Below are 21,295 nucleotides of genomic sequence, written 5' to 3' on the forward strand. Positions count from 1 at the left end.
AATTATGGTAAATAAAATATCGCTCTAAAAAAAGTGCACAACGAATCCACCATGTGAATTGAGGCATACGGATGAAAATCGAGAAAATTTTACAGTGAAAAAGTTTAGTGTGAAATAATAATAACGCAAAATGGGGAAATATTATATATTCCCACAATGCGGTAGCCCCATTCACATAACACACCTGGGCACTTACATATGTATGCAAAAACGTTTTTGGCCATTGGGCAGGTGCCGGCAGATTGCAACGAGTAAGTACTTGGTAAGCTAAATGCCTCCTCCTCACTTTAAAATTACGCCGCACGGGAAAAATGGGGAATACCAAAAAAAAAAAAAAAAAAAGGTGAAAAGAGAGTAAGCCTCCGCAAATGTGCAGACGCGCAAATTTGAAGAAGGTTTGTAAAAAGAACAAGCCACGGGGAACGACCCAATAAAGGTACAACATGTATTATGTGTATGTAGCCTCCCAAAAGGGTAAACACAAATGCGCAACCCCATAACTGCAGTATTAAATGCAGGGCCAATAGAACATAACTACCGGGGAGGCCAATTTTAATACGTCCACAAAAAAAAAAAAAAAAAAAAAAAAAAAAAAAAAAAAAAACAGAATAATTATACTCACTTCATCGCGGAATATTTAATCCTTCGCGATTTTAAGTCGTCCAAATTGTAGCGGTTTGCGAACTGTTGGTAGTCTGTTTTCTCATCTCCTCCTCGTCCGTTCGCTCCTCGCTCGTTTTGTTTTTTCTCGAAAAACTCCTCAATTATTTTCCACTCATGTTCTGTCATATTTGCACTGTACTCCACATCATTATTAATTTTACTCTTCGCTATTTTGGCCACCTTTATTATCTCATTCTGGGGGGAAGTAGATGTGTCATAAGTGTACTGAAAAGATACCACATCCCTTTTAATCATGTTCTTCATTATGAGCTTGACGTCTTCATCACTTATGTAGTTAGAGTAAACTTTGATCTTTTCTATTGATTTGCATGTAGAAATGATGTTATTCAAAAAACCGATAATTCCTTTTTTGTCACTGAAGGAGTTGTGTTGCATAGATAGGATGGTCAGGTAGCTATTTTTGTTCAGTTTTGTAATATTTCGGTTGACATTCAGCAGGAACGCGTTTCCCAGATCGCAGTTGTCCAGACTGAGGGGAGGAGGGGGGGGACGGAAAAAAGGGTTAGCGGAAAAATAGGTGCACAAACTGGGTCGACTAAACACAGGCACATGTAGAGAACAAAAAGATAGATGTATGAAAAATAATCGCTATTGCATCATATGGTGAGGCGCGATTTTATGAGAAGTTCTTCAACGCGCCCTCCCCTTTATCATTACTTTATAATCTTGCACTTGGTATTGTTCAAGAGGTGAAAAAAAAATTCATACATGGAGAGGTGAGTCCCGATTTTCAGACCACTTAGGTTTATTTTGCTGAGAGGGAGAAAACGAATGAACCGTTGGTGTGATGTGTCCATTATGATAAGTTGGGGATTCCTCTCATTGGACAGGCTCTCCAAGTTTGGAGGGGTTCCCGGAGCAGTGCTTTCTCTACGTTTTTCGTCCATGCGGAGGATTTGCACTGTTCCTCGCCTATTCCGTGTTGACCAATGATTTTTGCACATGAGAAGGAACTTACAAAAAAATGGTGAAGTTGGAGAGAAAAGTAATCAGCTCTTCCATGTCCACATCAGAGTCGATTAGGTTATTGCTCAGAGAAAGTTTGTAAATCTTAATATCGTAAGGATCCTTCTTCACTGTATTGAAGTAGAGAATGTCTTCGTTGCGGAGGTAACAGTGACCGAGGTTCATGTTTTTCACGACGCCCTTCTTGCACAGATCCAGGACAAAATGAATTTCTTCTCGCGTGACGTTATAATGGTAAAAGTTAATCTCCTGTGGGGGTGGAAAAAAGAAGTAGAAACGGTGGTATAGTTGAACCAACAATTAGTTGATGAATGACTACACACATGTCTGGATGCCAACATGTGGTGCGTAACCCAAACGTTGCAAGAATCCCACACGGAATTACATTTTCACTTCGCAAAATAAAGTATTTCAAAACGTTCTCGTTCACTTCTCTGTGGTTGTTGATCTGCTCTTGGTAGTACTCCTTGCCGATGAAGCTGCGAAAGGAAAAAAAAAAAAAAAAAAAAAAAAAAAAAAAAGTTAACCATAAAATGAAAGTAGCTATCTACCTGTGCGAAACAAAAGACGAAGAGACTCCTTTTCCCCCACATCCACACAAAGACATCCATGTGGATACTCTCAATGCGGCATCAGAGATGTCTCTCTAAAATTGCCAATGATGTACAAACCTTCTGCGCACTATATTACGAAAGAGAAGTATTATATTTTCCTTGAATAAATTCAGCTTAATTTCTACATCTCTATTGTTAAATAGTGCCTCAATCACCATTGTGATTATGGTACCCCTCCTGACTATTGAGATATTTGTAATGGAGTAGAGTCTTTCCTTTGGCTTGACGATGAGCAGATAGGAAAAATACAGCTCGAAGGAGATTTGGGTGACTTCTCCCTAAGAGGAAAATGGGGAGTGTGCAGTGCAACCATGCAATGGTAATGAAGCAACGCAATAAAATGAAACATACCCCGTCAGGGAGGACAAAGTGTTGGACCCCCTCCCCTGGCGTTTCAGCTTCGAAGCTTACACCTTGTGAACGCACTCAATGGTGCCCTCCATTTTCCTGCCTATTACCTCTTCGATCAATTCGGCGATCCCCTGCAAGTTGCACGGGCAGAAATCCTTAACTTGGTCGATGGTGTCAGCATGGAATATGTCAGGCATGGGCTTGACAAATTTATTCATTTCGATGAAAGGTTTCCTCCTCTTAAACTCAAAGGATATGTCGAATATATCACTCTGTATGAAATTCCCACAAATGTATAAAATTTTAAAATCTTTATTTAGCTCAAAAAGAATATTAAGGAGAGACACCACATCGTAATAAGTTAATTTGTTGAATTCTACATTGACAGAATTGATAGCACTTGTAAATTTTCTTCCTCCATTTATAGAAAGTTTAGCTATATTTACTATATTGTTTATGTTGTTACTTTTTAATTCACAGCTGACAAGACTAAGAAAGGAAATATTGGTACTTAATAAAATATTACCAATAAAATATTCAGCCGATTGGTATGAAAGATCCGTGAAGTCTAAAATAAGTTCCTTCACTTGTAAAGATTTAAAACATTTGATAACATAATCCATGTCATTTTTTATTCGTTCAAATGCTAAATCTTTGAACAGTGGGTTTTTTGTCAAGTTGAAGGAAGTGCATTTTTTGAATTTTGAAATGGATAGAAATTCAGACAAGTCTTCAATGGTCATTGTTCTGTTGCTTAAATTGATAGTGCAAATGTCGGTTATATTTTTGGACGATGAAAGGATAATTTGATCTGCACTTTTGTTATATGGGACATTTTTTAAATTCAATGTTTTACATTCTAAGAGGAAATAATTGACAGAATTTTCAATCAGCCCACTTGAAATTGAATTCAAATATTTTACATACTGGACAAGTAAAATTCTTTTGTATATTTTGTTAAAGATTGTGTTCATTTGTTGATTACTCCCTGCCAAAGAACAACGAATTGTGCCACTTTCTTTGTTCATCGTTTTTAGCAATATTTCCGAGGTGTCATTTTCTTTTTTCTCCAATTTTGCCGTTGTATTTTCGTTTATTTCGAGGGTGTACAGTAATGCTTCTTCTTCGATGTGCGTGCCCTGTTGGTAGAACTTGAGGTCGTACACGAGGATTTCCATGAACAGGATTCCCTTGCTCGTTCTCTGCGTGGGAGCACATATAATGGGTCAGCAACATAGAACGGGTAATGTGTAACATAGAACGGGTAATGTGTAACATAGAACGGGTAATGTGTAACATAGAACGGGTAATGTGTAACATAGAATGGGTAATGTGTAACATAGAATGGGTAATGTGTAACATAGAACGGGGATGGTTGCCACACCAGGAAACGCCCCACTTCACTTTTCCTTTTTCACCTTCTCCTGTTCATCCGTGTCCTCGTGAATAAGAAAAAATTGGACATTGTCGTATAGGTAAGTAACGTTCACTCTGGGGTCGTTGTGGTAAAATATATTTTCGTATGAATCATCATTATAGTGCACCCCGCGTACATTTAAATATTCATACGATGAAATGGTTAGTGATGAGTAGGTGTATTCAGAGCTGTTCATTTCTGATGTGTTTATTTCATTTACGTCAAATATGTCATCTTCCTCAAAGTCCTTGTCCTCTTCTTCCTCCTCTACATCTTCCCTGTTTGCGTCTGCAAAAGGCGGGGCAGGTTGTGTGCAGTGAGTTTGATTCCATGTCAAGCAATTGTCCTTTCCTACCACAGCAAGATTAACGGCAAAATTTTGGCAACTTTTTCTATTGCTGTCACAATCATCGCCATAAAGGGTAGACGTAACCGCCACGATAACTAACGCTATATGCGCCGACTCACCTTCCTGAATCTTGGCCAACAGGTTGTACCCTCCCTGAGTGGAAAATTTCATGGCCTTACGCACTTTCTCCTTCTTCTTGCTCTCCTTATCCAACTTCATGTTCTTAAGCAGATATTTCTTTTTATTAACCCTTCGGCATATGTAAAATTTTAGCCTCCTTAACTGTTGCCTACTAGAACGCTCGCTTTTTTTCATCGCTTTGTATTTCCTCTTCAAGTTATTTATGCTTCTAGTGTCTATATGTTCGAATGTTACGGAACTATCGGTTTCTTCTTCATCTACATCGTTCGACTTGTGCTCCACTTCTGGTACACCTTGATCCGTCGGTTTGTCTTTTTCCGAAATACCGTGGACACTTTCCAAATCTGCCTCTTCATCTGCACTTGGGTTTTCCTCAGGGGCATGTAAATTCTCGAGTCTGAATTTTTGCAGATTTTCTTGGGCCTTCTTCGTTTGCTCTTTGTCCATGAAATCCTTTTTTATTTTCTCTTGCAGTTGGTTCTCTGCACGTGGGTGAAAGTGGCACATGCATAGGAAGAATATCACGCGCAGTAATTCTCGCGCGCTGACGAGGACACATCCAATAGAATTTCAAAAAGATTGAGCGAAATATAGCGGGCACTTCCGCCTGTTCTATTTGTCTCGTCTCCTTCGCTCGCTTCCTTTCCGACTTACTCTTCAAGTCGTAAATGTTGATTCTCTTTTTGTTATATCTGTCCCTCAAATTTTGCATAATTCTGGAACAATAGCCAGGCGAGTATAGCGATTCAACGTAGTCGTATTTTCGCAGGAGCTCCATTTCTTCCTTCATCTTTTTGTCATTCCACTGGATTTTCCTCTTCTTCAGGACGCAGTCCATCTTGGGAAAGCAAAAAAAAAAAAAAAAGAAAAAAAAAGTGAGTTATTTAGAAGAGGAAGAAAAATGCGTCACTTCCAATGTTGACATGTTTACACTTTTGCGTCTTATGGAAGGCGTCCTGCCTGGTTAGAACCAATTTAGCGTTGTTGGAATAATTCTCCTCATTTGACGCATGAGGAGTAACATAAGTTGATGGAACGATTTTTTTTTTTTATTTCCCCCCTCTTTTCTCGCAACCACATTGTGTAAACACTCAAGAACAGATGTGCGCATGTATTTTATTACACTTTCATCAGAGTCAGACTCGTATTCTTCGCTCTCTGATTCGTTTGATAGAAATACATCCATGTCAAACTGCTCCGGTATGAATTTCGAAAAATCTCTGACATTTAGTTCTGTCTTAACTTTGGTTAACAAATTATGGATGTTGCTTTTTATGTCGAACTCTTTTTTATTTCCTATGGTGTAAGTTTCAGAGCTATATTTTCCCTTCTCATTGACTCCACGATCCGAACTATCAGAGGTAGATTTTTCAGAAACGTTGATCTCCTCGTCATGGAAGAAGTTATCATAATGTAGATAATCCAAGATGTAAGATCGGCTGTATTTGCTTTTTATCTTCGGGGCTATATTCAAGGGCTTTTTCTTCTTCCTGATGTTTTCCTTCCCATCTTGTGTCTGCGTGGAGGATAGTGGGAACTACATTGTTAAGTTTTTAGTGACGCAGTTGTGGTTATCGATTTCGTGTATATTTGATAATTTCTTCATTTGGTTATGTGTTTATTTATTGTTTGTTATTATTTTCTTTTTTTTCCGTTCCTCTTCCTTACCGTGCCTTTTTCCTCCCCCTCGATTTCCTCCTTAGGCCTGTCAAATTGAATGGTGCGCAATGCAGAATGAACAACATAGCATGTATACACACAACTGCAGGGATGTATGTTGGAAGGAAATTGCGAATGTGTCTTCCTTGAGTCAGTTTAACACACATTCAAGAACCTTACGTGGAATTTCCATCAGATTCTAAGTCGCAATCATAGTCGTAGTCAAAGTCTGAAGGGGAAGAGGGGGGTAAAAATGAAGGGGGATTTTATTTTAGATCATACGGTAGGCATTTCATGGAAAGATTCTGTTTCCCCTCCTTAGGTATGATTGACCTTACATAGGTGTTCATCCCTTTTGGTGATTTTTCTGGATGAGGCACGTACCATTGTTGAGGACATCCAATATCAAGTTTTCTATTTTGACCTTGTCACTACTAGGGTCCTGCTTGTAAACCACCTTCTCGTAATTATCCACTATAAGGGAATCGTTCAGACGTATATCTTTGAATTTTTTTTTTTTTTTGTACCCATTATTTTGCTCCTCCTTATCAACAAAGTAGAGGTATTTGCTCTTGTCGGACCACTTGTTCATCCCGTCTGCGAGAAGAAAATTGATTCTTTTCTCGTTTCAGCTAAGTGGCATTTACACAACTTAGCACCTGAGCAGTGCACCACGTTCGCAATAACGCCTTTGGTAAATTCTCTGTTCTGTTCCCAAATGAAAGGCGTTCTTCGCTCAGTTCAATTTGACTCACCTTCGTACAGCAACATCTTACTATCCGCGAAAAAATTTTCAGCGGTCATCCCCGTGTTTTTCATTTTTTCCTCCACGTTTTTGGTTATGTAGTATTCGTTCGTTGCATTTATGTACTCGTAATTCTTTTTCTTATCCCCGTCTTTATACGTGAAGTTGTAACTCCCTCCGTGGAAATCCTTCTGTCCTCCGCGTATTTCATCCTTAGACACTTTTATAAAATCGTTAACGAAGCTAACGTTTATGTAGTCCTTGTCCCCGCCGAAATCTCTTTCCCTGTCGAAGTGGCACACGCGATCAGACACATATGTACGTATCTACGTTTGTATGTTTGTATATGTACATATCTAAACGGGCACTCATGAAAAAGTGAAGGCCAGAGTAACTTCTCCCCTCTATGGGGACAATCATGCATCTGTACCTTATGTAGGACGGGTCAACTAGAGTCATGTTATCGTATCTGGGTGCTACAAATTTTAAATCAATATTCTCGTGTTCTAAAAGATGAAAAATGGAGAGAGAAAATATATATATATATATATATATATATATATATATATATATATATATATATATATATATATATAATAAAATTTCAGGCTAGGTGTGTGGGACAATTGCGAAGAGAACATTTAAAAGATTACCCTTCTTTTCCAGATTCTCAAATTTGTGCATATATTCACTTCCAATTTTACAATACTTCTTTGAGTTCTCATCAAATTTGGTGTTCCCATCCTGGTCTAAGAGGAACGTTGAGGTGGGTGGGGGACATATTTATAGATAATTATATTATTTCCACTTTTTTTGGGGGGGGGAGCAATTTTTACGTTTTAACTTTTTTTACTTGAAAAGAATTCTTCATCACTATTATGACTGGTCTCCCCACATTCAATCGTAGATATGAATGCCTCTATGCAGGTACATGGACAAAAAAAAAAAAGAAAAAAAAAAATGAATGAAGACAATTATCTTTTGTGTTAAGGCAAAGATTAACTTTAATCATCCAAGTTAGGATTCAAAGTGATGTCATATGGGTTCCTCTCCTAGAATGTGTACAGTAATATATGCACACATTGTAATGGCAATGTGACTGAATGTTTCCATTTTTTTTTTTTTTTTCTTTTTTGCTAACCGTTCAAATTTGTCAGTCTGTCTTTTGTCACTTTTAACGGATTGTCCATTTTGTGCCTATGTTAACTTTGTTTCATTTACAGAAGATTCGTTCTGAGTGTCAAAAGAGGAATTGGGGTAAAAACAAAGGTGTGATAGTTCCCCTGTGTTATGGAATTGTTGAGAAGAAAAGAGAACTGATTGCACATTTCTGCTAAAATGCGGGTTACCAAATAGCGGAATTAGAAAAAATAAAAATTAACAAAGGATACGGAAAATGTACGTAAAATGCGAACAAATCACTATTTATCCATGACTTGTAAGCAACGAAGAAAAACAAGTAACTCAAAAAAAAAAAAAAAAAAATTAAATGTTCCTAGATGGAAAAGGCGGGAGGGCTACACTGCTTTGCAATCCTTTTTTATTTCGCCCCTCCTTATGTATTCCTTCATACCGTTTTTTTTTTTTTTTTTTTTTTTTTTCCCCTGAGCACGAAATACTGGATGAACAGGAAAAACTGGAGTGCCACAAATGTACCGCATAGGAAAACAAAAAAAAGAAAATTTTGGACGAGTGTGAGTCACAACTTTTGCACGAAAATGGGTGTGTCATTTGGATAATTAAAGTGAAATTTGTTCTGTCCACGTGCATACAATAATTAGCTATGCTTACGAAGAATGCCATTTTTGCATGCAAATTAATGGGTATTTTTTTTTTTTTTTTTGTGTATGTTGGGTTAATCCTACTTGCATGGTAATGAAGGGAAAAGACATTTCAGCTGGACGCGAGCTCGCCTTAATTTAATGAAAGCCGGAAAAGGTAGGAAGGGAAAGGTTTCTTCAGCCCTGCGCAATTGTGAATCTCTCTGCACAACCTGCCTACACAACCTGCCTGCACAACCTGCCTGCACAAGTGTTCTTCCCCCCGGTGAAGTACCATGAAAAACAAAGTCTATCTTCTGTTGGACGAGAAATTATTTAAACTGAAGGAACTATACTTTTGCCTCACTTGTTCAAAAATAAAGAATGAATATAATATCAAGCAAGAAATTGAATACTACTTTTGCAATGGCTGCACACAAATATATACAAAAAGCGAGTCGGCAATTTATTCCTACGAATGTTTGCGCTGTTTCAAATGTCCCTGCTGTTTTACGTGCTTGACAATCTCACAGAAATGGTTGGGTAGACCAGTTAAGAAGTTATGCACACTGGAGCCACTGAACAAAGGAGGAAAGGATGATAACCTTTGGGGTAGTAACAATGAAGAGGCTAATGGTGAAAAGAACGTGGAGGATGCTTGCACGAGCCCGTTTCTATCAAATAATAGGAAAAAATCAAACGATGAAAAAATTTCCTTCGAAGGCAATAGTGCATTAGGTAAGGATGACGAAAATGACATACAAGGGGAGAAGAACAAAGTGGGTAGCAAGTTGTATAACTTTTTTAAAAGAGGAAAGAATGTGTTTTATTTCAAGTGTCCCTACTGCTTATGGTCCTCCATCAGCTCAGTTTATAATACAAAGTTGGACGAATTAATTGGCGACATGATACTAGCGGAAAGGAACTGCGTTTATAAACGCTACTTCCAAACCGTGCTAGAAGAACTGTTAAGAAGCAATGAAGAACTGAAAGAAAAGAGAAACTTTAAAAGAACAAATCAACATGCCACTTTGCATAAGATAGGGAAATTAAAGTCCATTCACGACTTGAACAGGTACATGCAAGTATTCGGCACTACGACGGAGGATTTCTCATTAGATGATTTAACAGGAGGAGTGGCAGAAATTGTCGAGGTGCAGGAACAGACAGATAACACACTCATATGTAAATCTAAAATGAAGGTGGACAAAATGCGTCTGAAAGATATCCTAAACGGGGAACATATTAAAAATCGAGAAATCTATCGAGATATTTTTGAGTTGGAAAATGAGCACATGGAATATTTAGATCCAATCGAATATTCGGTGCAGAGTGGATTACAAGAGGTAGTACAGCGCCGGGAAGAAAGAAACGGGCCCATGGGGGATGATCATCCCAATGGGGGGAATCCAACTCGGGGGATAGGTGAAGCCCTTCCAGAGGAGCAGACAATAGAGAAGTTAAAAATACAGAAGAATGGCAACCTCATCATTCACGCAAAAAATGACCTATCAATTAGACACATGGAAGATTACCCTTACAATTATTATAAAGATATGGATGCATTACAACCCCTGAGAATGAAACTAATAAACAAGAAATCGAAGCGTTGTAGTACGTGTAAGCAGTACATATTGAAGCTTCATAACTCCAATGTGTCTTCATCCTTTCGACTTGACAATAATGCAATGAAATTTATCCCCACAATATATATTAATGACTTGAGATTAGTGAAGGGAAAAAATGGAATTCTAAATTTCGTTTTAGTAAACCCACTAGATTCAGAAATGAACATAAAAGTAGTACCCGATATAGAAAATAATTTTGTAAAAAATCTGAATGGGTGTAAAATACCGGTGAATTGCAAATCCAGAGCTGCTTCCTTTGAGTTTACGATGGATAGTTATGATGAAATTACAGATGAACTGTTGAATGAAGAAAAAAATGACATCAAAAATGTTTTCACTCTTGAATATAATATTGTAAAGAAGCAGAATAACATGGCCTTAATAATTATCAGTTTCTTTTACACAAATGAGGGGGATGCTCTCCATGACAAATTTTATTCAGACAAAAACAAGCCTGGAGATAGCCCTCAGCAGGGAGATCCACATGACGATTTAGGCGCTGACGAGGTGAGGAAACTAAATTTCCCTCTAACATTGGAGTGTTCCTTTTCTGATAAATCGAAGAAGGTACACAAATTAAAGCTGAATCTTCTCTTCACAAATAACATTAGTTTGCGTCCCTTTCGCCATTATGCATTGCGCGACTGCGATTAGAGAGGTGTGGGCGGCACTCACCAGATTGTGGTTGTGACAATTTTGGGGCACCTATCAATTCGAGCTTGGCCATCACCAGTTAAGAATTCCCTCCTTCTTTTTACAGCCCCTTAAAGCTTAGAAACCACTAAATTTCTATCGCACCTTGCGTTTAGAGGCGCTTGATGAGCAAATATTTTATGCTATCTGCAGCAAATGGGCTGTCTCATTAGCCTACCCGATATATTCTGTCCCCGATTTTAGGAACTCTTCACATAAGATAATTCGTAGATGTGCATGCGTCATGTTATAGTTGCTTTTTGCTTTTTACTAATTCGTTTTTGTGTAACCCCCAAAAGGATTTGACCCCACAATGCGTTGTGACACTGCATTGTGATTATCCTTTTCGTTTGGCCTTAATGCCACTTTGCGCTGATCCCCAGGCGGGTTATTAGAGTAATTAACTAAACTGCATCTGTGCAGTGATTAATTAGGAGAATATTCAAAAAGAAAAAAGAAATTAAAAAAAAAAAAAAAAAAAAAAAACTGCATCATTACGAGGCACAGTGAAGCGCTTCTCCATGTCGTTGCGTTGACCAAGCATTCTTATGCAATCAACCATTTGTGAAGAAAAACGTTCCGCTAGAATAGCCACGAAGTGTCATATGTATGCACCTGTATACGCACTGATATATACTGTTGTTGTACTGGTCGAAGAACTAGCCATTCTAGTTGACGTGTCACTGGGGGTACTGGTAAAAAAAAAAATAAATAATTTTAAGCCATGGGAAAAAATGCGAAAAGTTGACGAGCCCTGTGGGTGGATGTGAAATTTTGTGAACATCTAACCAACTGCCAAAAAAAATGATGAACGGGCTGCTACCCGAAGGGGAATAGTGACGTATGCCATTTAGCGCTTCACGAGAAAAAAAAAAATAATTTATATGTATACAATTGTGAGTTCTTGAGAAGTGGTTGAGAAGGCGACTCGCCAAGGAAAAGCAGAACTCGCAAGGTGTATATTCGTGAAGAAATAGCTTCGACATAGCAAATCGGATATACTTCCTTTCTTGTTGTTTTGGCCTCATATTTTCCTCCAGTATGGGGCATTTTCACCCACCTTTATATATATAACCCCCCCTTTTTTGTATACACCATACCAATTAAAGAACCATGAAAGGTGGAAAGAAGGCAGGGATAGAAGCATTACCCAGTGAGGAAAAGACCTACGGCGATCCAAGGTTTATCAAGTTATATGACTCAGGTTCTGAGTATAGCATGGGTGATAGTGACAAGGGCCCCACATTTGTTCACCTTAAGAACATAAGAATTTGCAATGAAGAGAAAAAGAAAACGCTCAGTAAGATATGTTGCACCAAAAGTTACCTTTTCGTTGGTACTTGTAGCGTGTTCAGCCAAGTGCGTGTCTTTAATTACAACAATTTGATTACCTCCAGAAAGGAGAGCCAAGATTTGAGTAGTATGCACACAGAAGGCAACAATAAACAAAAAAGTGAAGAAAAAAGTGAAAAAAATAGAAAGGAAGAACAGCATGGACAGAATCAACACGATGAACCCTTCATCAGCTTGTGTGACATTTACAGGGAGAGCAAATTTTACACAGCCAAACGGGAATACAACAAGGATAACCTATTAACCATAGACCCTTTCCAGAATAAAACTAATAGAAAAAACGTGAACAGAGGAAACAGTGTCCATGAGAAGGTGAGCCAAGGATATTCCTCCAATGTTGCAAAGTCGATAGAAATTGCACCAAAGGGGAAAAGAAACATCAACGATAATATTCTTAAGGAGGAAAAGAAAAAGGAAACGAAAATTACCCAAATAAATTTAAAGGATAAACTGATGAATTTCAATCAAAAGGGGTACCTAGAATTAAGCGACAACGAATCAACCTTTCGTGAGGAATATTTATACTATGATAATTTTGCGGGGATTCCCCCCCCAAGAAAAGACATACAGCCCCCCATTAGAATTACAAACGAAATGAGAGAAGAGGAAAGAAACAAAAGAGAAAAAGAAGAAGAAATGGAAAAGAAAAAAAAAATCGACGAAGAAAATTTTAGAAATGAACAGTTAGCAAAAAACGGTTGCTACTTGAATAAGGACATGTTAGAAATAAACGTAGATGTAATTAAGAGAAAAACAACACAGGTGAATAATTTGGTGGAGTACGTTGGAGCTTTTGTGAATGTATCTTCCCCCATCATATTGATGAAAACAAATAATGAGGAGAATATTTTATCTGTTTTAACATTGGTCGGGGATGTATACAGCTACGATATCAGTGACAATTCGCTAAAACAGCTGAGAGAAAAAAGAATAAAAAAAATCGAATTCTTTAGTAATATAGAAAATTATTTTATGGAACAAGAAAAAGGTAATACATCAAATGAATTCTTGGAAGAAGATTTTTCAGAGGAGGTAACGGCATCGGCATTGTCTCTCTCCAAATCACATTTCACCAATTCGGTAAAATATTTTGATTTCCTCCCAGATGATAAAACCCTAATTTGTGTAGGACAAAACAAGGACTACTTCCTTTCATTTATTAACTGCCATAATGGGAAGAAAATTATATATCATAAGAAAATAAGAATTAAAAAGCCTAGCCAGAACGTTGTCCTGAACTCTAATAAAGTGAGTAAAGACAAAATGCTACCTACGCTTATGCAAGATTTTAGCTATGTATATGTAGATCGGGAAAAAAAAAATTTTAATGGCGAAATTGGGAATTTTGTTTACATTGGATCGTCCTGTGGTTACTTAGTTTTCATTTTTCTTGGCGACAAGTTTCTTCGCTTTGTTAATCATTTACTAACGAATGACGAGGTGAGGAGTGGCTCCCTGTTCACCTATGATGAAGAGGCCGATGAGGACGAATGGGCCAAGATCGCCACTCACTGTGTTTTAGGCAACGTGGACGATGTGTATACAGTAAGGAAGGAAGAATTGTATGCGCTCTTCGGGGATGAGCAGAACATGAACAGCGGTACAAACATGAATGAGGTTGGCAATTTGAACGACTTTGAGCATCGACCCAGTGACGCAGGTGCACCCCCCGACAAACCTAAGGAAAACATTTTCAAAGAAGCAGAGCACAACTCCTTTTCCTACGCATTGTGCATTGCCAAAAATGTAAAAATAAATTCCATTATAAGCCTGAGTACAAACAAAAATGATAACATTCATTTGATTGTAGCCCTTAACGATGGACGCTTGTTGGACTTCCTTTTCCGTATATCCCCGCACTTTACTCCCACCACCTCTTCCATCACGAGGTGTGCGTACTACCCGGCTTTGAGTGAAAATTGTTCGGAAAAAAAATTCAGTCATAATAATTCTCAAAGAAATGGGAATAGGGAGTGCGCTGCGGATAGCCCTTCGTCCCGTGTGGATAATATTGCCTTCATAAAAAAATGCGAAAAAGAAATGTATGACTTTACAGGGTTACACAAGTCGAGCAGTGTAAGTAAAATTAATTTGTATCAAAATAGGTCGTCACATTTTTTTGTTTTTATAAATTCAAATGTGAAAAGAATTCGCGAAATGTCCGATAAAAAATTTTACACAACATACGTGTTAAATATGTATAGTAAAAAAATTAGCATCCTCCATGAGCATCTTGCGTACATTATTGATTCCTGTGTATGCTCTGATTTTTATTTCTGCCTAGATGACAATAACACAGTTGCCGTTTTTGATTCGTTTCGCGAAGGGTAGAACTGTGTTCCTCGTTAGCCGCACGAGTGAACCGAGGAGTTTGTTTTTTTTTTTTTTTTTTTTTTTTTTTTTTTTTTGCGTAAAAATAATTGTAATTTTAAGGTAGGTATCGTCGTAATGAAAGTGATATGAAAAACAAAAGAAAGTGGGTACCCCTTGTTCGTGGACCCTCATTAACCTCCCAATATCGTGACGAAATAAGTCCTACCTGTAAAGTTCCACGTAAAATGAAAAGAAACTTCTCCACATATTAACTTTCAATATTAGCAAAATTTGGGGGGTATCCTTTTTTTTTCTTGCTTTTTCATATTCGCCTCCGTTCTGCAGGCACCTATCGGACTGTTCAAATTTTAGCAAATATTTAAATATGCTTTTTTTTTTCTTTTTTTTTTTCACCTACTCACTTTGCGAACTATCTTTGTGAAAGCGCTTCGGGAGTGATCTCCACGCATATTCACTTGGCCAATTTAAACAGATTAGCCTCCTCCTGGTGAACACTCCATACACACACACATGTGTGTGTGTTCTCACCTGATCAACCCCTCCTCTCATCATTAAGACCAAGCATGACCCTGATCAGAAAAGTTAACAGAAACGTCTTGCAGACGTTCAAAGAAATATATAGAACTGGAAAAAGGCTGAACATACATAAAACTAGCTTTCTGTCCCAAACATATGAAAAAAATTGCTGGAGAAAAACAAGAGTGAGAGAAGAAAAGGTTTATCATAAGAAGTATAATTTTTTAAAATATGCATATGATGTTGTGAACTACGGAATTGAAAATAATTTAAAATTTGAAATTGAAGAAAAAAACATTGTAGAAGAGGAGGACTCATACATAGAAGAGAAAAAAGAGGACCATGAATGTGAAAAAACCATAAAGGAGCAAGTAGGCACACTTGATATCGAAATAAAAAATATTTTAAAATTGTTAGAAGATGTAAATAGGAAATATAATCAGAATACAAAGAATGCCACACAAATATATTACCATTTTATGAACAGAAATCTTCCACTAAAAAAAAGTGAATTTGTAAAAAAATATCAGAACCTATACAACGCGGCAGATTTGACAATACTTTATTATTATATTAAAAAATTTAAATTACTTACAAATAAAAAGAAACATTTAACGAATAAGTTGCGCGTTCTAAAATTGAGGAAAAATTCCTTTGACATTGTGAACTACTCCTTTTCAGTGGACAAACTGGAAGAAATGTTCTACGAGCACGCAAGAAAAATTAATGTGTTGTAATTCGCTGCGCTTATGTGTATGCAGACAGTTTTCCTCACCTCATATGAACATGCTATGTGGGTAAACCCCTCTCTGTGTGTGTGTTATTATTCCTATTTTGTGAATCCGGGGTAACTCTCTCTCTATGCCCCTTTTGACTATCCCATTTCTGAAGGATAAAAATCATTCAAAATTTTCTTCTGATTGATAGTCAGTTCGTTAGTCTTCCCGTCCATTTCTCTTTTATTCGTATCAGTCTCGTTTTTTATATCCTTCACTTGGTTCTCCATGTGCTCCTTAAAGTTGATGATCTGCTCTTTGGCTTCGCGCATGTCGCTACTTAGCTTCGAAGGGGAGAAGAAATGGGTCGCCGTAAAGATTTATACATGTTTATCACCCATGAAGGGGTGCATAAGCATATCCTTGTGCACGTAGCATACACAACGATTATTTCACAGTGACAAAAACAGACATACCGAGTTGAGCGACTCTTCCATCTTTTTGTTCAGTGCCTCGTTTTCTTCGTTTATCAGCTGCAAAATTTCAATGTTTTTTTTTTTATTGTCTATTTGACTGTTTTCCTTATAATTCGCTAGCTCCTCCTTAACACTCTCTATGTTTGCGTTCATTACGCTTAGCATCTGGGGGGAGGGCGAAGCACACACAGGCGGTGGTAAATAAGTGAGTTTTAAAAAATGGAGAAAAGGTATTGTGAAGGTATCTCTCCTATTGTTGTGCACGCATCTATATGGATAAGCACAAGCAAATGTAACCGCTTGAATTACCAAAGCATAAAAGTGCAAACGGTGGTGAATAATCCTACCCCTTTTATTTTGTCGAAGTAAGTCCTCATGCTCGTTTTAATTAGATTTATATTTTCCTCCTTCTCCTTCTTCAATTTGTTCACATCATTTTTTACAATTTCGAATTCTTCCATGAAGGTGTTGTTGTCGGTTGCTTTATCTTTATTGTTTCTGTTTAACTGGTCCAGGTAATATTTTAACTCCTCTAGATTTTCATGTGTGTTATCCTTAAGGGAGTTTATTTTTTCATCAAAATATGCCTTCATTTTGTCTATATGTTCAGATAAATCCTCATGTTTCCGTTTGTTACTCTCCTTTTCTTCTAGAAACAAATTGTGCAGGGTTTCAAAAACATTCTTCCCTGCGTCCTTGTGAAATGAAAGATAGGTGTGTATGTGTGGATATATATATTTATGTCTGGATATGTGTAGATCCTCCAAGTATCCAAAATCGTAGTGGATCATCATGGATCTGTGGATGTAAACGTGGGTCATTCATACTATATGCATAGTTTGGGGAGAACGAATTGCAATAAAAATTACAAAGTACAAGATTATTTATGGGGGGGGGGGGGTTACTTTTTTTTTTAAAGCCTCCGAGGCACCTTTATTCTTCTCAGGAGATGGGGTTTTCACGTTAAAATGATCCATTTTGTTCCATTTTTCAAGTTAAGCTTTGAGAAAATCGTGCTCTACGTATCTGCCTGTGTATGTGTGTAAGCGAAGGGATACACACATATATACAGTTATGTTTGCACACTTGTATTCACATATTGGACACTGTCATCCCTTTGAAACCCTTTCCAAGGAAGTCTAATCCGAGGTACTTTTTTTGATACCTACTCCGCTGGAGCAGTAAATTCAGAAGGGGGGGAGGGAAGGAAAATTCTTTTTAATTACTTTTTTTTTTTTATGCTTTACATCAACAAGACAGGGAGTTTTGTGAAATAACACCGATTTGAATGTTTGGCGGTGGACATGAAAGAAAAAAAAAAAAAAAAAAAAAGAACTAATTAATGGCACGTACTTCTGTACACATGTAAATGCATGAGTAGGAATGACTTCATATGATTCAAACATTTAAAAAAAGAGGAATTGGCTCCTAAGCATGTCATATGGGATAATAATTGAAAAAGGGGGAGAGGGGGAGTGGAAGGATGTGAAAGTGGAAAATCAAAAAGCGCAAGATGCGTGGTATCCCGTTATAGATGGAGAAATAAAAGTAACAAAAACGAAAAATATTTTTAAAATGGGAAAATTGTATAGGGGTGATAACTAATAAGGATAAAGAAAAAAAAAATTAACAAAGAGGAAATATAAAAATATGTTTTCCGTTAATGCTAATGTATACATAGGAAGGAGAACTGCCTTTAATTAAATTTTAGCTTATTGGTTTGACGCAGATGGATCATTATAGCATTTTTATCTTTCGTGCGTGCTTACAGCGTACGCACATGTGGTTAATATTGGTACACACGTATGCACGTATGCACGTATGTACGTATGTACGTACGTACGCCTTGAGTGTTAGTGATAATTCCACACACCGGTAGAGACGCACAAATGTCTACTACATACAAAAAAAATTGATATGATTCTAATGTATATTTTACTTCATTTGTGCCTACTCGATCTCCCCTTATGTCTTTCCCTGGAATGGCCTGAGCTACTGGATATACTTCTATGCGAAGATGAATGCTTTCTCGACCTCTTGCTCCTGTTGGACTGATAGGTTCCACTATTCCTATCATGGGATCTGTGGTGTTTTGAACTTCTTCTATGGCTGCTCGATCTTTTTCTGTGTTCACGATGGCGGGGGCTCCTTTCTCTTTTGGAGGACTTCCCATCATGCGCATATTTTTCTTTTCTATATTTCTCAATAATTTTTTCTCGTTCCTTCACGCTCTCTTTCAATTTGCTTAGAGCATTTCTTATTTTTTCAAATCCTAAATGCTGTTTCCCATTGGCGTGATTTTCCAATCTTGGTGTGTGTTCCCCCGTCGATTTCATGGCTCCGCATATTTCGCAAACCTATGCACAGGTGTGAGCGTCGAAGAAGTGAGCAGGCAATATGTACACATGTAACGTGTCTGATAGGAGTTCGTTAATGAATACACGTACATATGTACAAGTCCAATATGAAGGGCCTCTTATTTTATTTTATTTTATTTTATTTATTTATTTTTTTAATTAATTTTTTTTTTTCGGGTCCATTTTATATTACCTTCAAATTGGGCTCTGCTGATTTTTCAGATTCCTCATTTAACCTTTTGATTTCTGCCTGGAGGGTAGTCACTTGGCTGCTAAAACTGTCTGCCTTTATTATGTCCCCCTGCGGGAATGGAACGTAGGAAGCACACCCCAAGTATTTTCAATAAGGGCTTCAAAGTGGTGTACAATTATGCGCAAAAAGAAAAAAAATAAAATAACCACCATGGGAGTGGTGCCAGCGGGAGAATGTGTGTTACCTTTTCCCGAGCTTCTTCTTCCTTTTTTTGCAAGTCCTCTATGTGACTGCTGATGCTTTCGATTCTACAGGTGGTGCAAAAAAAAAAAAAAAAAAAAAAAAAAAAAAAAAAAGATAATTACAATGATAGTGAGGAAACCGAATTACGGAACTAATGTTACAGTCATGTGACACAATACTGGACGGGAGGGAAACTTCCCTACTTGGTCTGCCATTGTACATTCTTACTTCTCCTTCTTGTCAATGGGATTTTTGCTATTCTCCGTCATGTACCTTAATTTTTCTTTGCTCCTCTCAATTTTGTGATCGGCCAATTCGATAATACTCTCTAGCGTTTCTGAAAAAAAAAAAAAAAAAAAAAAAGGTACAAAATGGGGTACTATTTTATAAGCACAAGGAGAAGATAAGAGTTTCGAAAAAAGAAAGAAAAAAAAAAAAAAAAGGCATCATACCCATAAACTTTTGCTGATATTTTGCTAGGTAGTATTTATAATTTTCATGTTTTTGCAGTTGTTCCTTTAGCACTTCTGAATGTATATTTTTGCATCTACGAAATGGGAAGAAAAGTAGGCCACACACATATGAAGCGATTTAAAATCATGTAATTCATAGGGTTGTAGGGGTCTACCCACACTTTATGTCCTTGTGAAGACTCATTTTCCTTTCTTTTTCGCAAAATTGAAACTCCTCTGTGTCGCACAACGTGGTAACGTTCACGCCAAGTAGGGTAAACCTTTATAGAAAGGTTGTATCTATATGTGCAATTGCTACTTGCGAAGGAACTGTGCACATATATATAGTGCACATCAATTCATTCATGCGTATAAAGGTACCCCATCTTCCCTGTCCTTCATTTAAAAGAGTTACACTTTCGAGAAACGTACCTGCCTATGTCACTTTTCGTATTGGGGAAAAGGTCATGCGGACAAAAATCAATTAAGTAGTACTTGCAAACCTGCCAAAAAGTAAAGAGGCAATTTTTAGGCATGAATAATTTCATGCGAGTGCACATAAGGAGAAGGACTTATCTTTATATTTTTCGACCTACATTGTCATCCTTGAAGGTGTGCTTTTTCTTGGCATCCGTTTCGTTCCTGTCCTTTCCCATTAGGGAATCTAACAATGCTGAGGTGTGGGCGGCGAAATAATATATATATATATATCAATGCACATTTACATAGGGTTATGCCCCCATGTTCTTTAACTCAGATTGTCAAAATGGCGGGTTCACAAAAAATTAGGGGGTATATTTAAACGGTGGCATCGTCGACATGATACACAGACAAATACGAGAATAGTGGAGCACTACATACACCACCGCAGGATTGAATGTTAACCCTCAAATGTAACATTATTTGAGCCTCCTCGGATGGAATCTGTGTGTCGTGAAAAACACAACCCTCCTCAACCATGTCCAACGAGACACATCTCCACGTATAATGTGCACAGGTGATATGTGTTCCTTCACTTTTTTTTTTTTTTCACGTTAAACATTCCAATTTTTTTTTTTTTTTTTTCTTTGTTACATCTCATTTCTTCCATAGTCCAAAGGGGGGTTATTCGAAAATGTCCATTGCATACAAGGTGAAGTGGAGCCACGGCATGCTGCCATGGGATATTTGTGTGCGCTTTTGCCCGTTCGGCTCTTCGGCCTTTCGCACTTATCGCGGCCTCTCTCCTCGTTTTACTGCTACTTCGTTTGTGTACTCTCCAAACATTAATTTAACCCTTCGGTGGTTAAACCATTCATAATGTTCTTTCGAATTATAACAACTCAGGGGGGGGGTTAAAAGAGACGGGTGAAATGAAACACACAAAATGCGCGATGCGTAGGAAGCGCATAAGCACATGCAGAAATGTATGCACATAAATATATTCACATATATGTTCATATATATTACATGCATTTGTACACTTAGCTTGCGAATTTGGCACTGCCCTCACAAATGTGTTGCATCAGGGCAAAAAAAAAAAAAAAAAAAAGAGAATCAAAATAGTCCGGGAAATAACGTAATTAAAGAAACAGGAAAGCGTAAAGAAAAAAAAAAAAAAAGAAAAAGAAAAACATTAATGGTCAAACAAAGGGGAAAATACCATTTT

The 21,295-nt window shown here is 37.4% G+C and overlaps 6 protein-coding genes across 6 annotated transcripts; 3 read left to right on the plus strand and 3 right to left on the minus strand.

The window, feature by feature from the left end:
• Window positions 1-618: 618 nt before the first annotated feature.
• On the minus strand, window positions 619-8,116 carry PKNH_1228900 (conserved Plasmodium protein, unknown function; the record flags this gene model as incomplete). Its single annotated transcript, XM_002260306.1, has 18 exons — window positions 619-1,153; window positions 1,342-1,437; window positions 1,643-1,899; window positions 2,036-2,129; window positions 2,322-2,542; window positions 2,723-3,817; window positions 4,034-4,320; window positions 4,501-5,004; window positions 5,177-5,360; window positions 5,646-6,038; window positions 6,191-6,227; window positions 6,362-6,410; window positions 6,566-6,778; window positions 6,937-7,211; window positions 7,357-7,432; window positions 7,580-7,675; window positions 7,780-7,845; window positions 8,068-8,116. The coding sequence occupies 18 exons, from the start codon at window positions 8,114-8,116 to the stop codon at window positions 619-621; spliced, it is 4,527 nt and encodes a 1,508-aa protein (XP_002260342.1).
• Window positions 8,117-8,982: 866 nt separating this feature from the next.
• On the plus strand, window positions 8,983-10,968 carry PKNH_1229000 (dynactin subunit 4, putative; the record flags this gene model as incomplete). The annotated part of the gene is made up of 1 exon (XM_002260307.1): window positions 8,983-10,968. One exon carries the CDS (start codon window positions 8,983-8,985, stop codon window positions 10,966-10,968), a length of 1,986 nt encoding a protein of 661 aa, XP_002260343.1.
• A 1,152-nt stretch (window positions 10,969-12,120) lies between these two features.
• On the plus strand, window positions 12,121-14,691 carry PKNH_1229100 (conserved Plasmodium protein, unknown function; the record flags this gene model as incomplete). The annotated part of the gene is made up of 1 exon (XM_002260308.2): window positions 12,121-14,691. The coding sequence occupies one exon, from the start codon at window positions 12,121-12,123 to the stop codon at window positions 14,689-14,691; it is 2,571 nt and encodes an 856-aa protein (XP_002260344.2).
• A 566-nt stretch (window positions 14,692-15,257) lies between these two features.
• On the plus strand, window positions 15,258-15,947 carry PKNH_1229200 (conserved protein, unknown function; the record flags this gene model as incomplete). The annotated part of the gene is made up of 1 exon (XM_039114169.1): window positions 15,258-15,947. The coding sequence occupies one exon, from the start codon at window positions 15,258-15,260 to the stop codon at window positions 15,945-15,947; it is 690 nt and encodes a 229-aa protein (XP_038969818.1).
• Window positions 15,948-16,084: 137 nt separating this feature from the next.
• Window positions 16,085-17,379, minus strand: PKNH_1229300 (conserved Plasmodium protein, unknown function; the record flags this gene model as incomplete). Its single annotated transcript, XM_002260309.1, has 4 exons — window positions 16,085-16,270; window positions 16,403-16,567; window positions 16,750-17,097; window positions 17,308-17,379. The coding sequence occupies 4 exons, from the start codon at window positions 17,377-17,379 to the stop codon at window positions 16,085-16,087; spliced, it is 771 nt and encodes a 256-aa protein (XP_002260345.1).
• Window positions 17,380-18,342: 963 nt separating this feature from the next.
• Window positions 18,343-20,737, minus strand: PKNH_1229400 (U1 snRNP-associated protein, putative; the record flags this gene model as incomplete). Its single annotated transcript, XM_002260310.2, has 8 exons — window positions 18,343-18,759; window positions 18,953-19,060; window positions 19,197-19,260; window positions 19,424-19,532; window positions 19,648-19,742; window positions 20,080-20,150; window positions 20,244-20,320; window positions 20,722-20,737. The coding sequence occupies 8 exons, from the start codon at window positions 20,735-20,737 to the stop codon at window positions 18,343-18,345; spliced, it is 957 nt and encodes a 318-aa protein (XP_002260346.2).
• Between the last annotated feature and the right edge of the window lie 558 nt (window positions 20,738-21,295).

Source organism: Plasmodium knowlesi (genome assembly GCF_000006355.2).
Source record: "Plasmodium knowlesi strain H genome assembly, chromosome: 12".
NCBI lineage: Eukaryota > Apicomplexa > Aconoidasida > Haemosporida > Plasmodiidae > Plasmodium > Plasmodium knowlesi.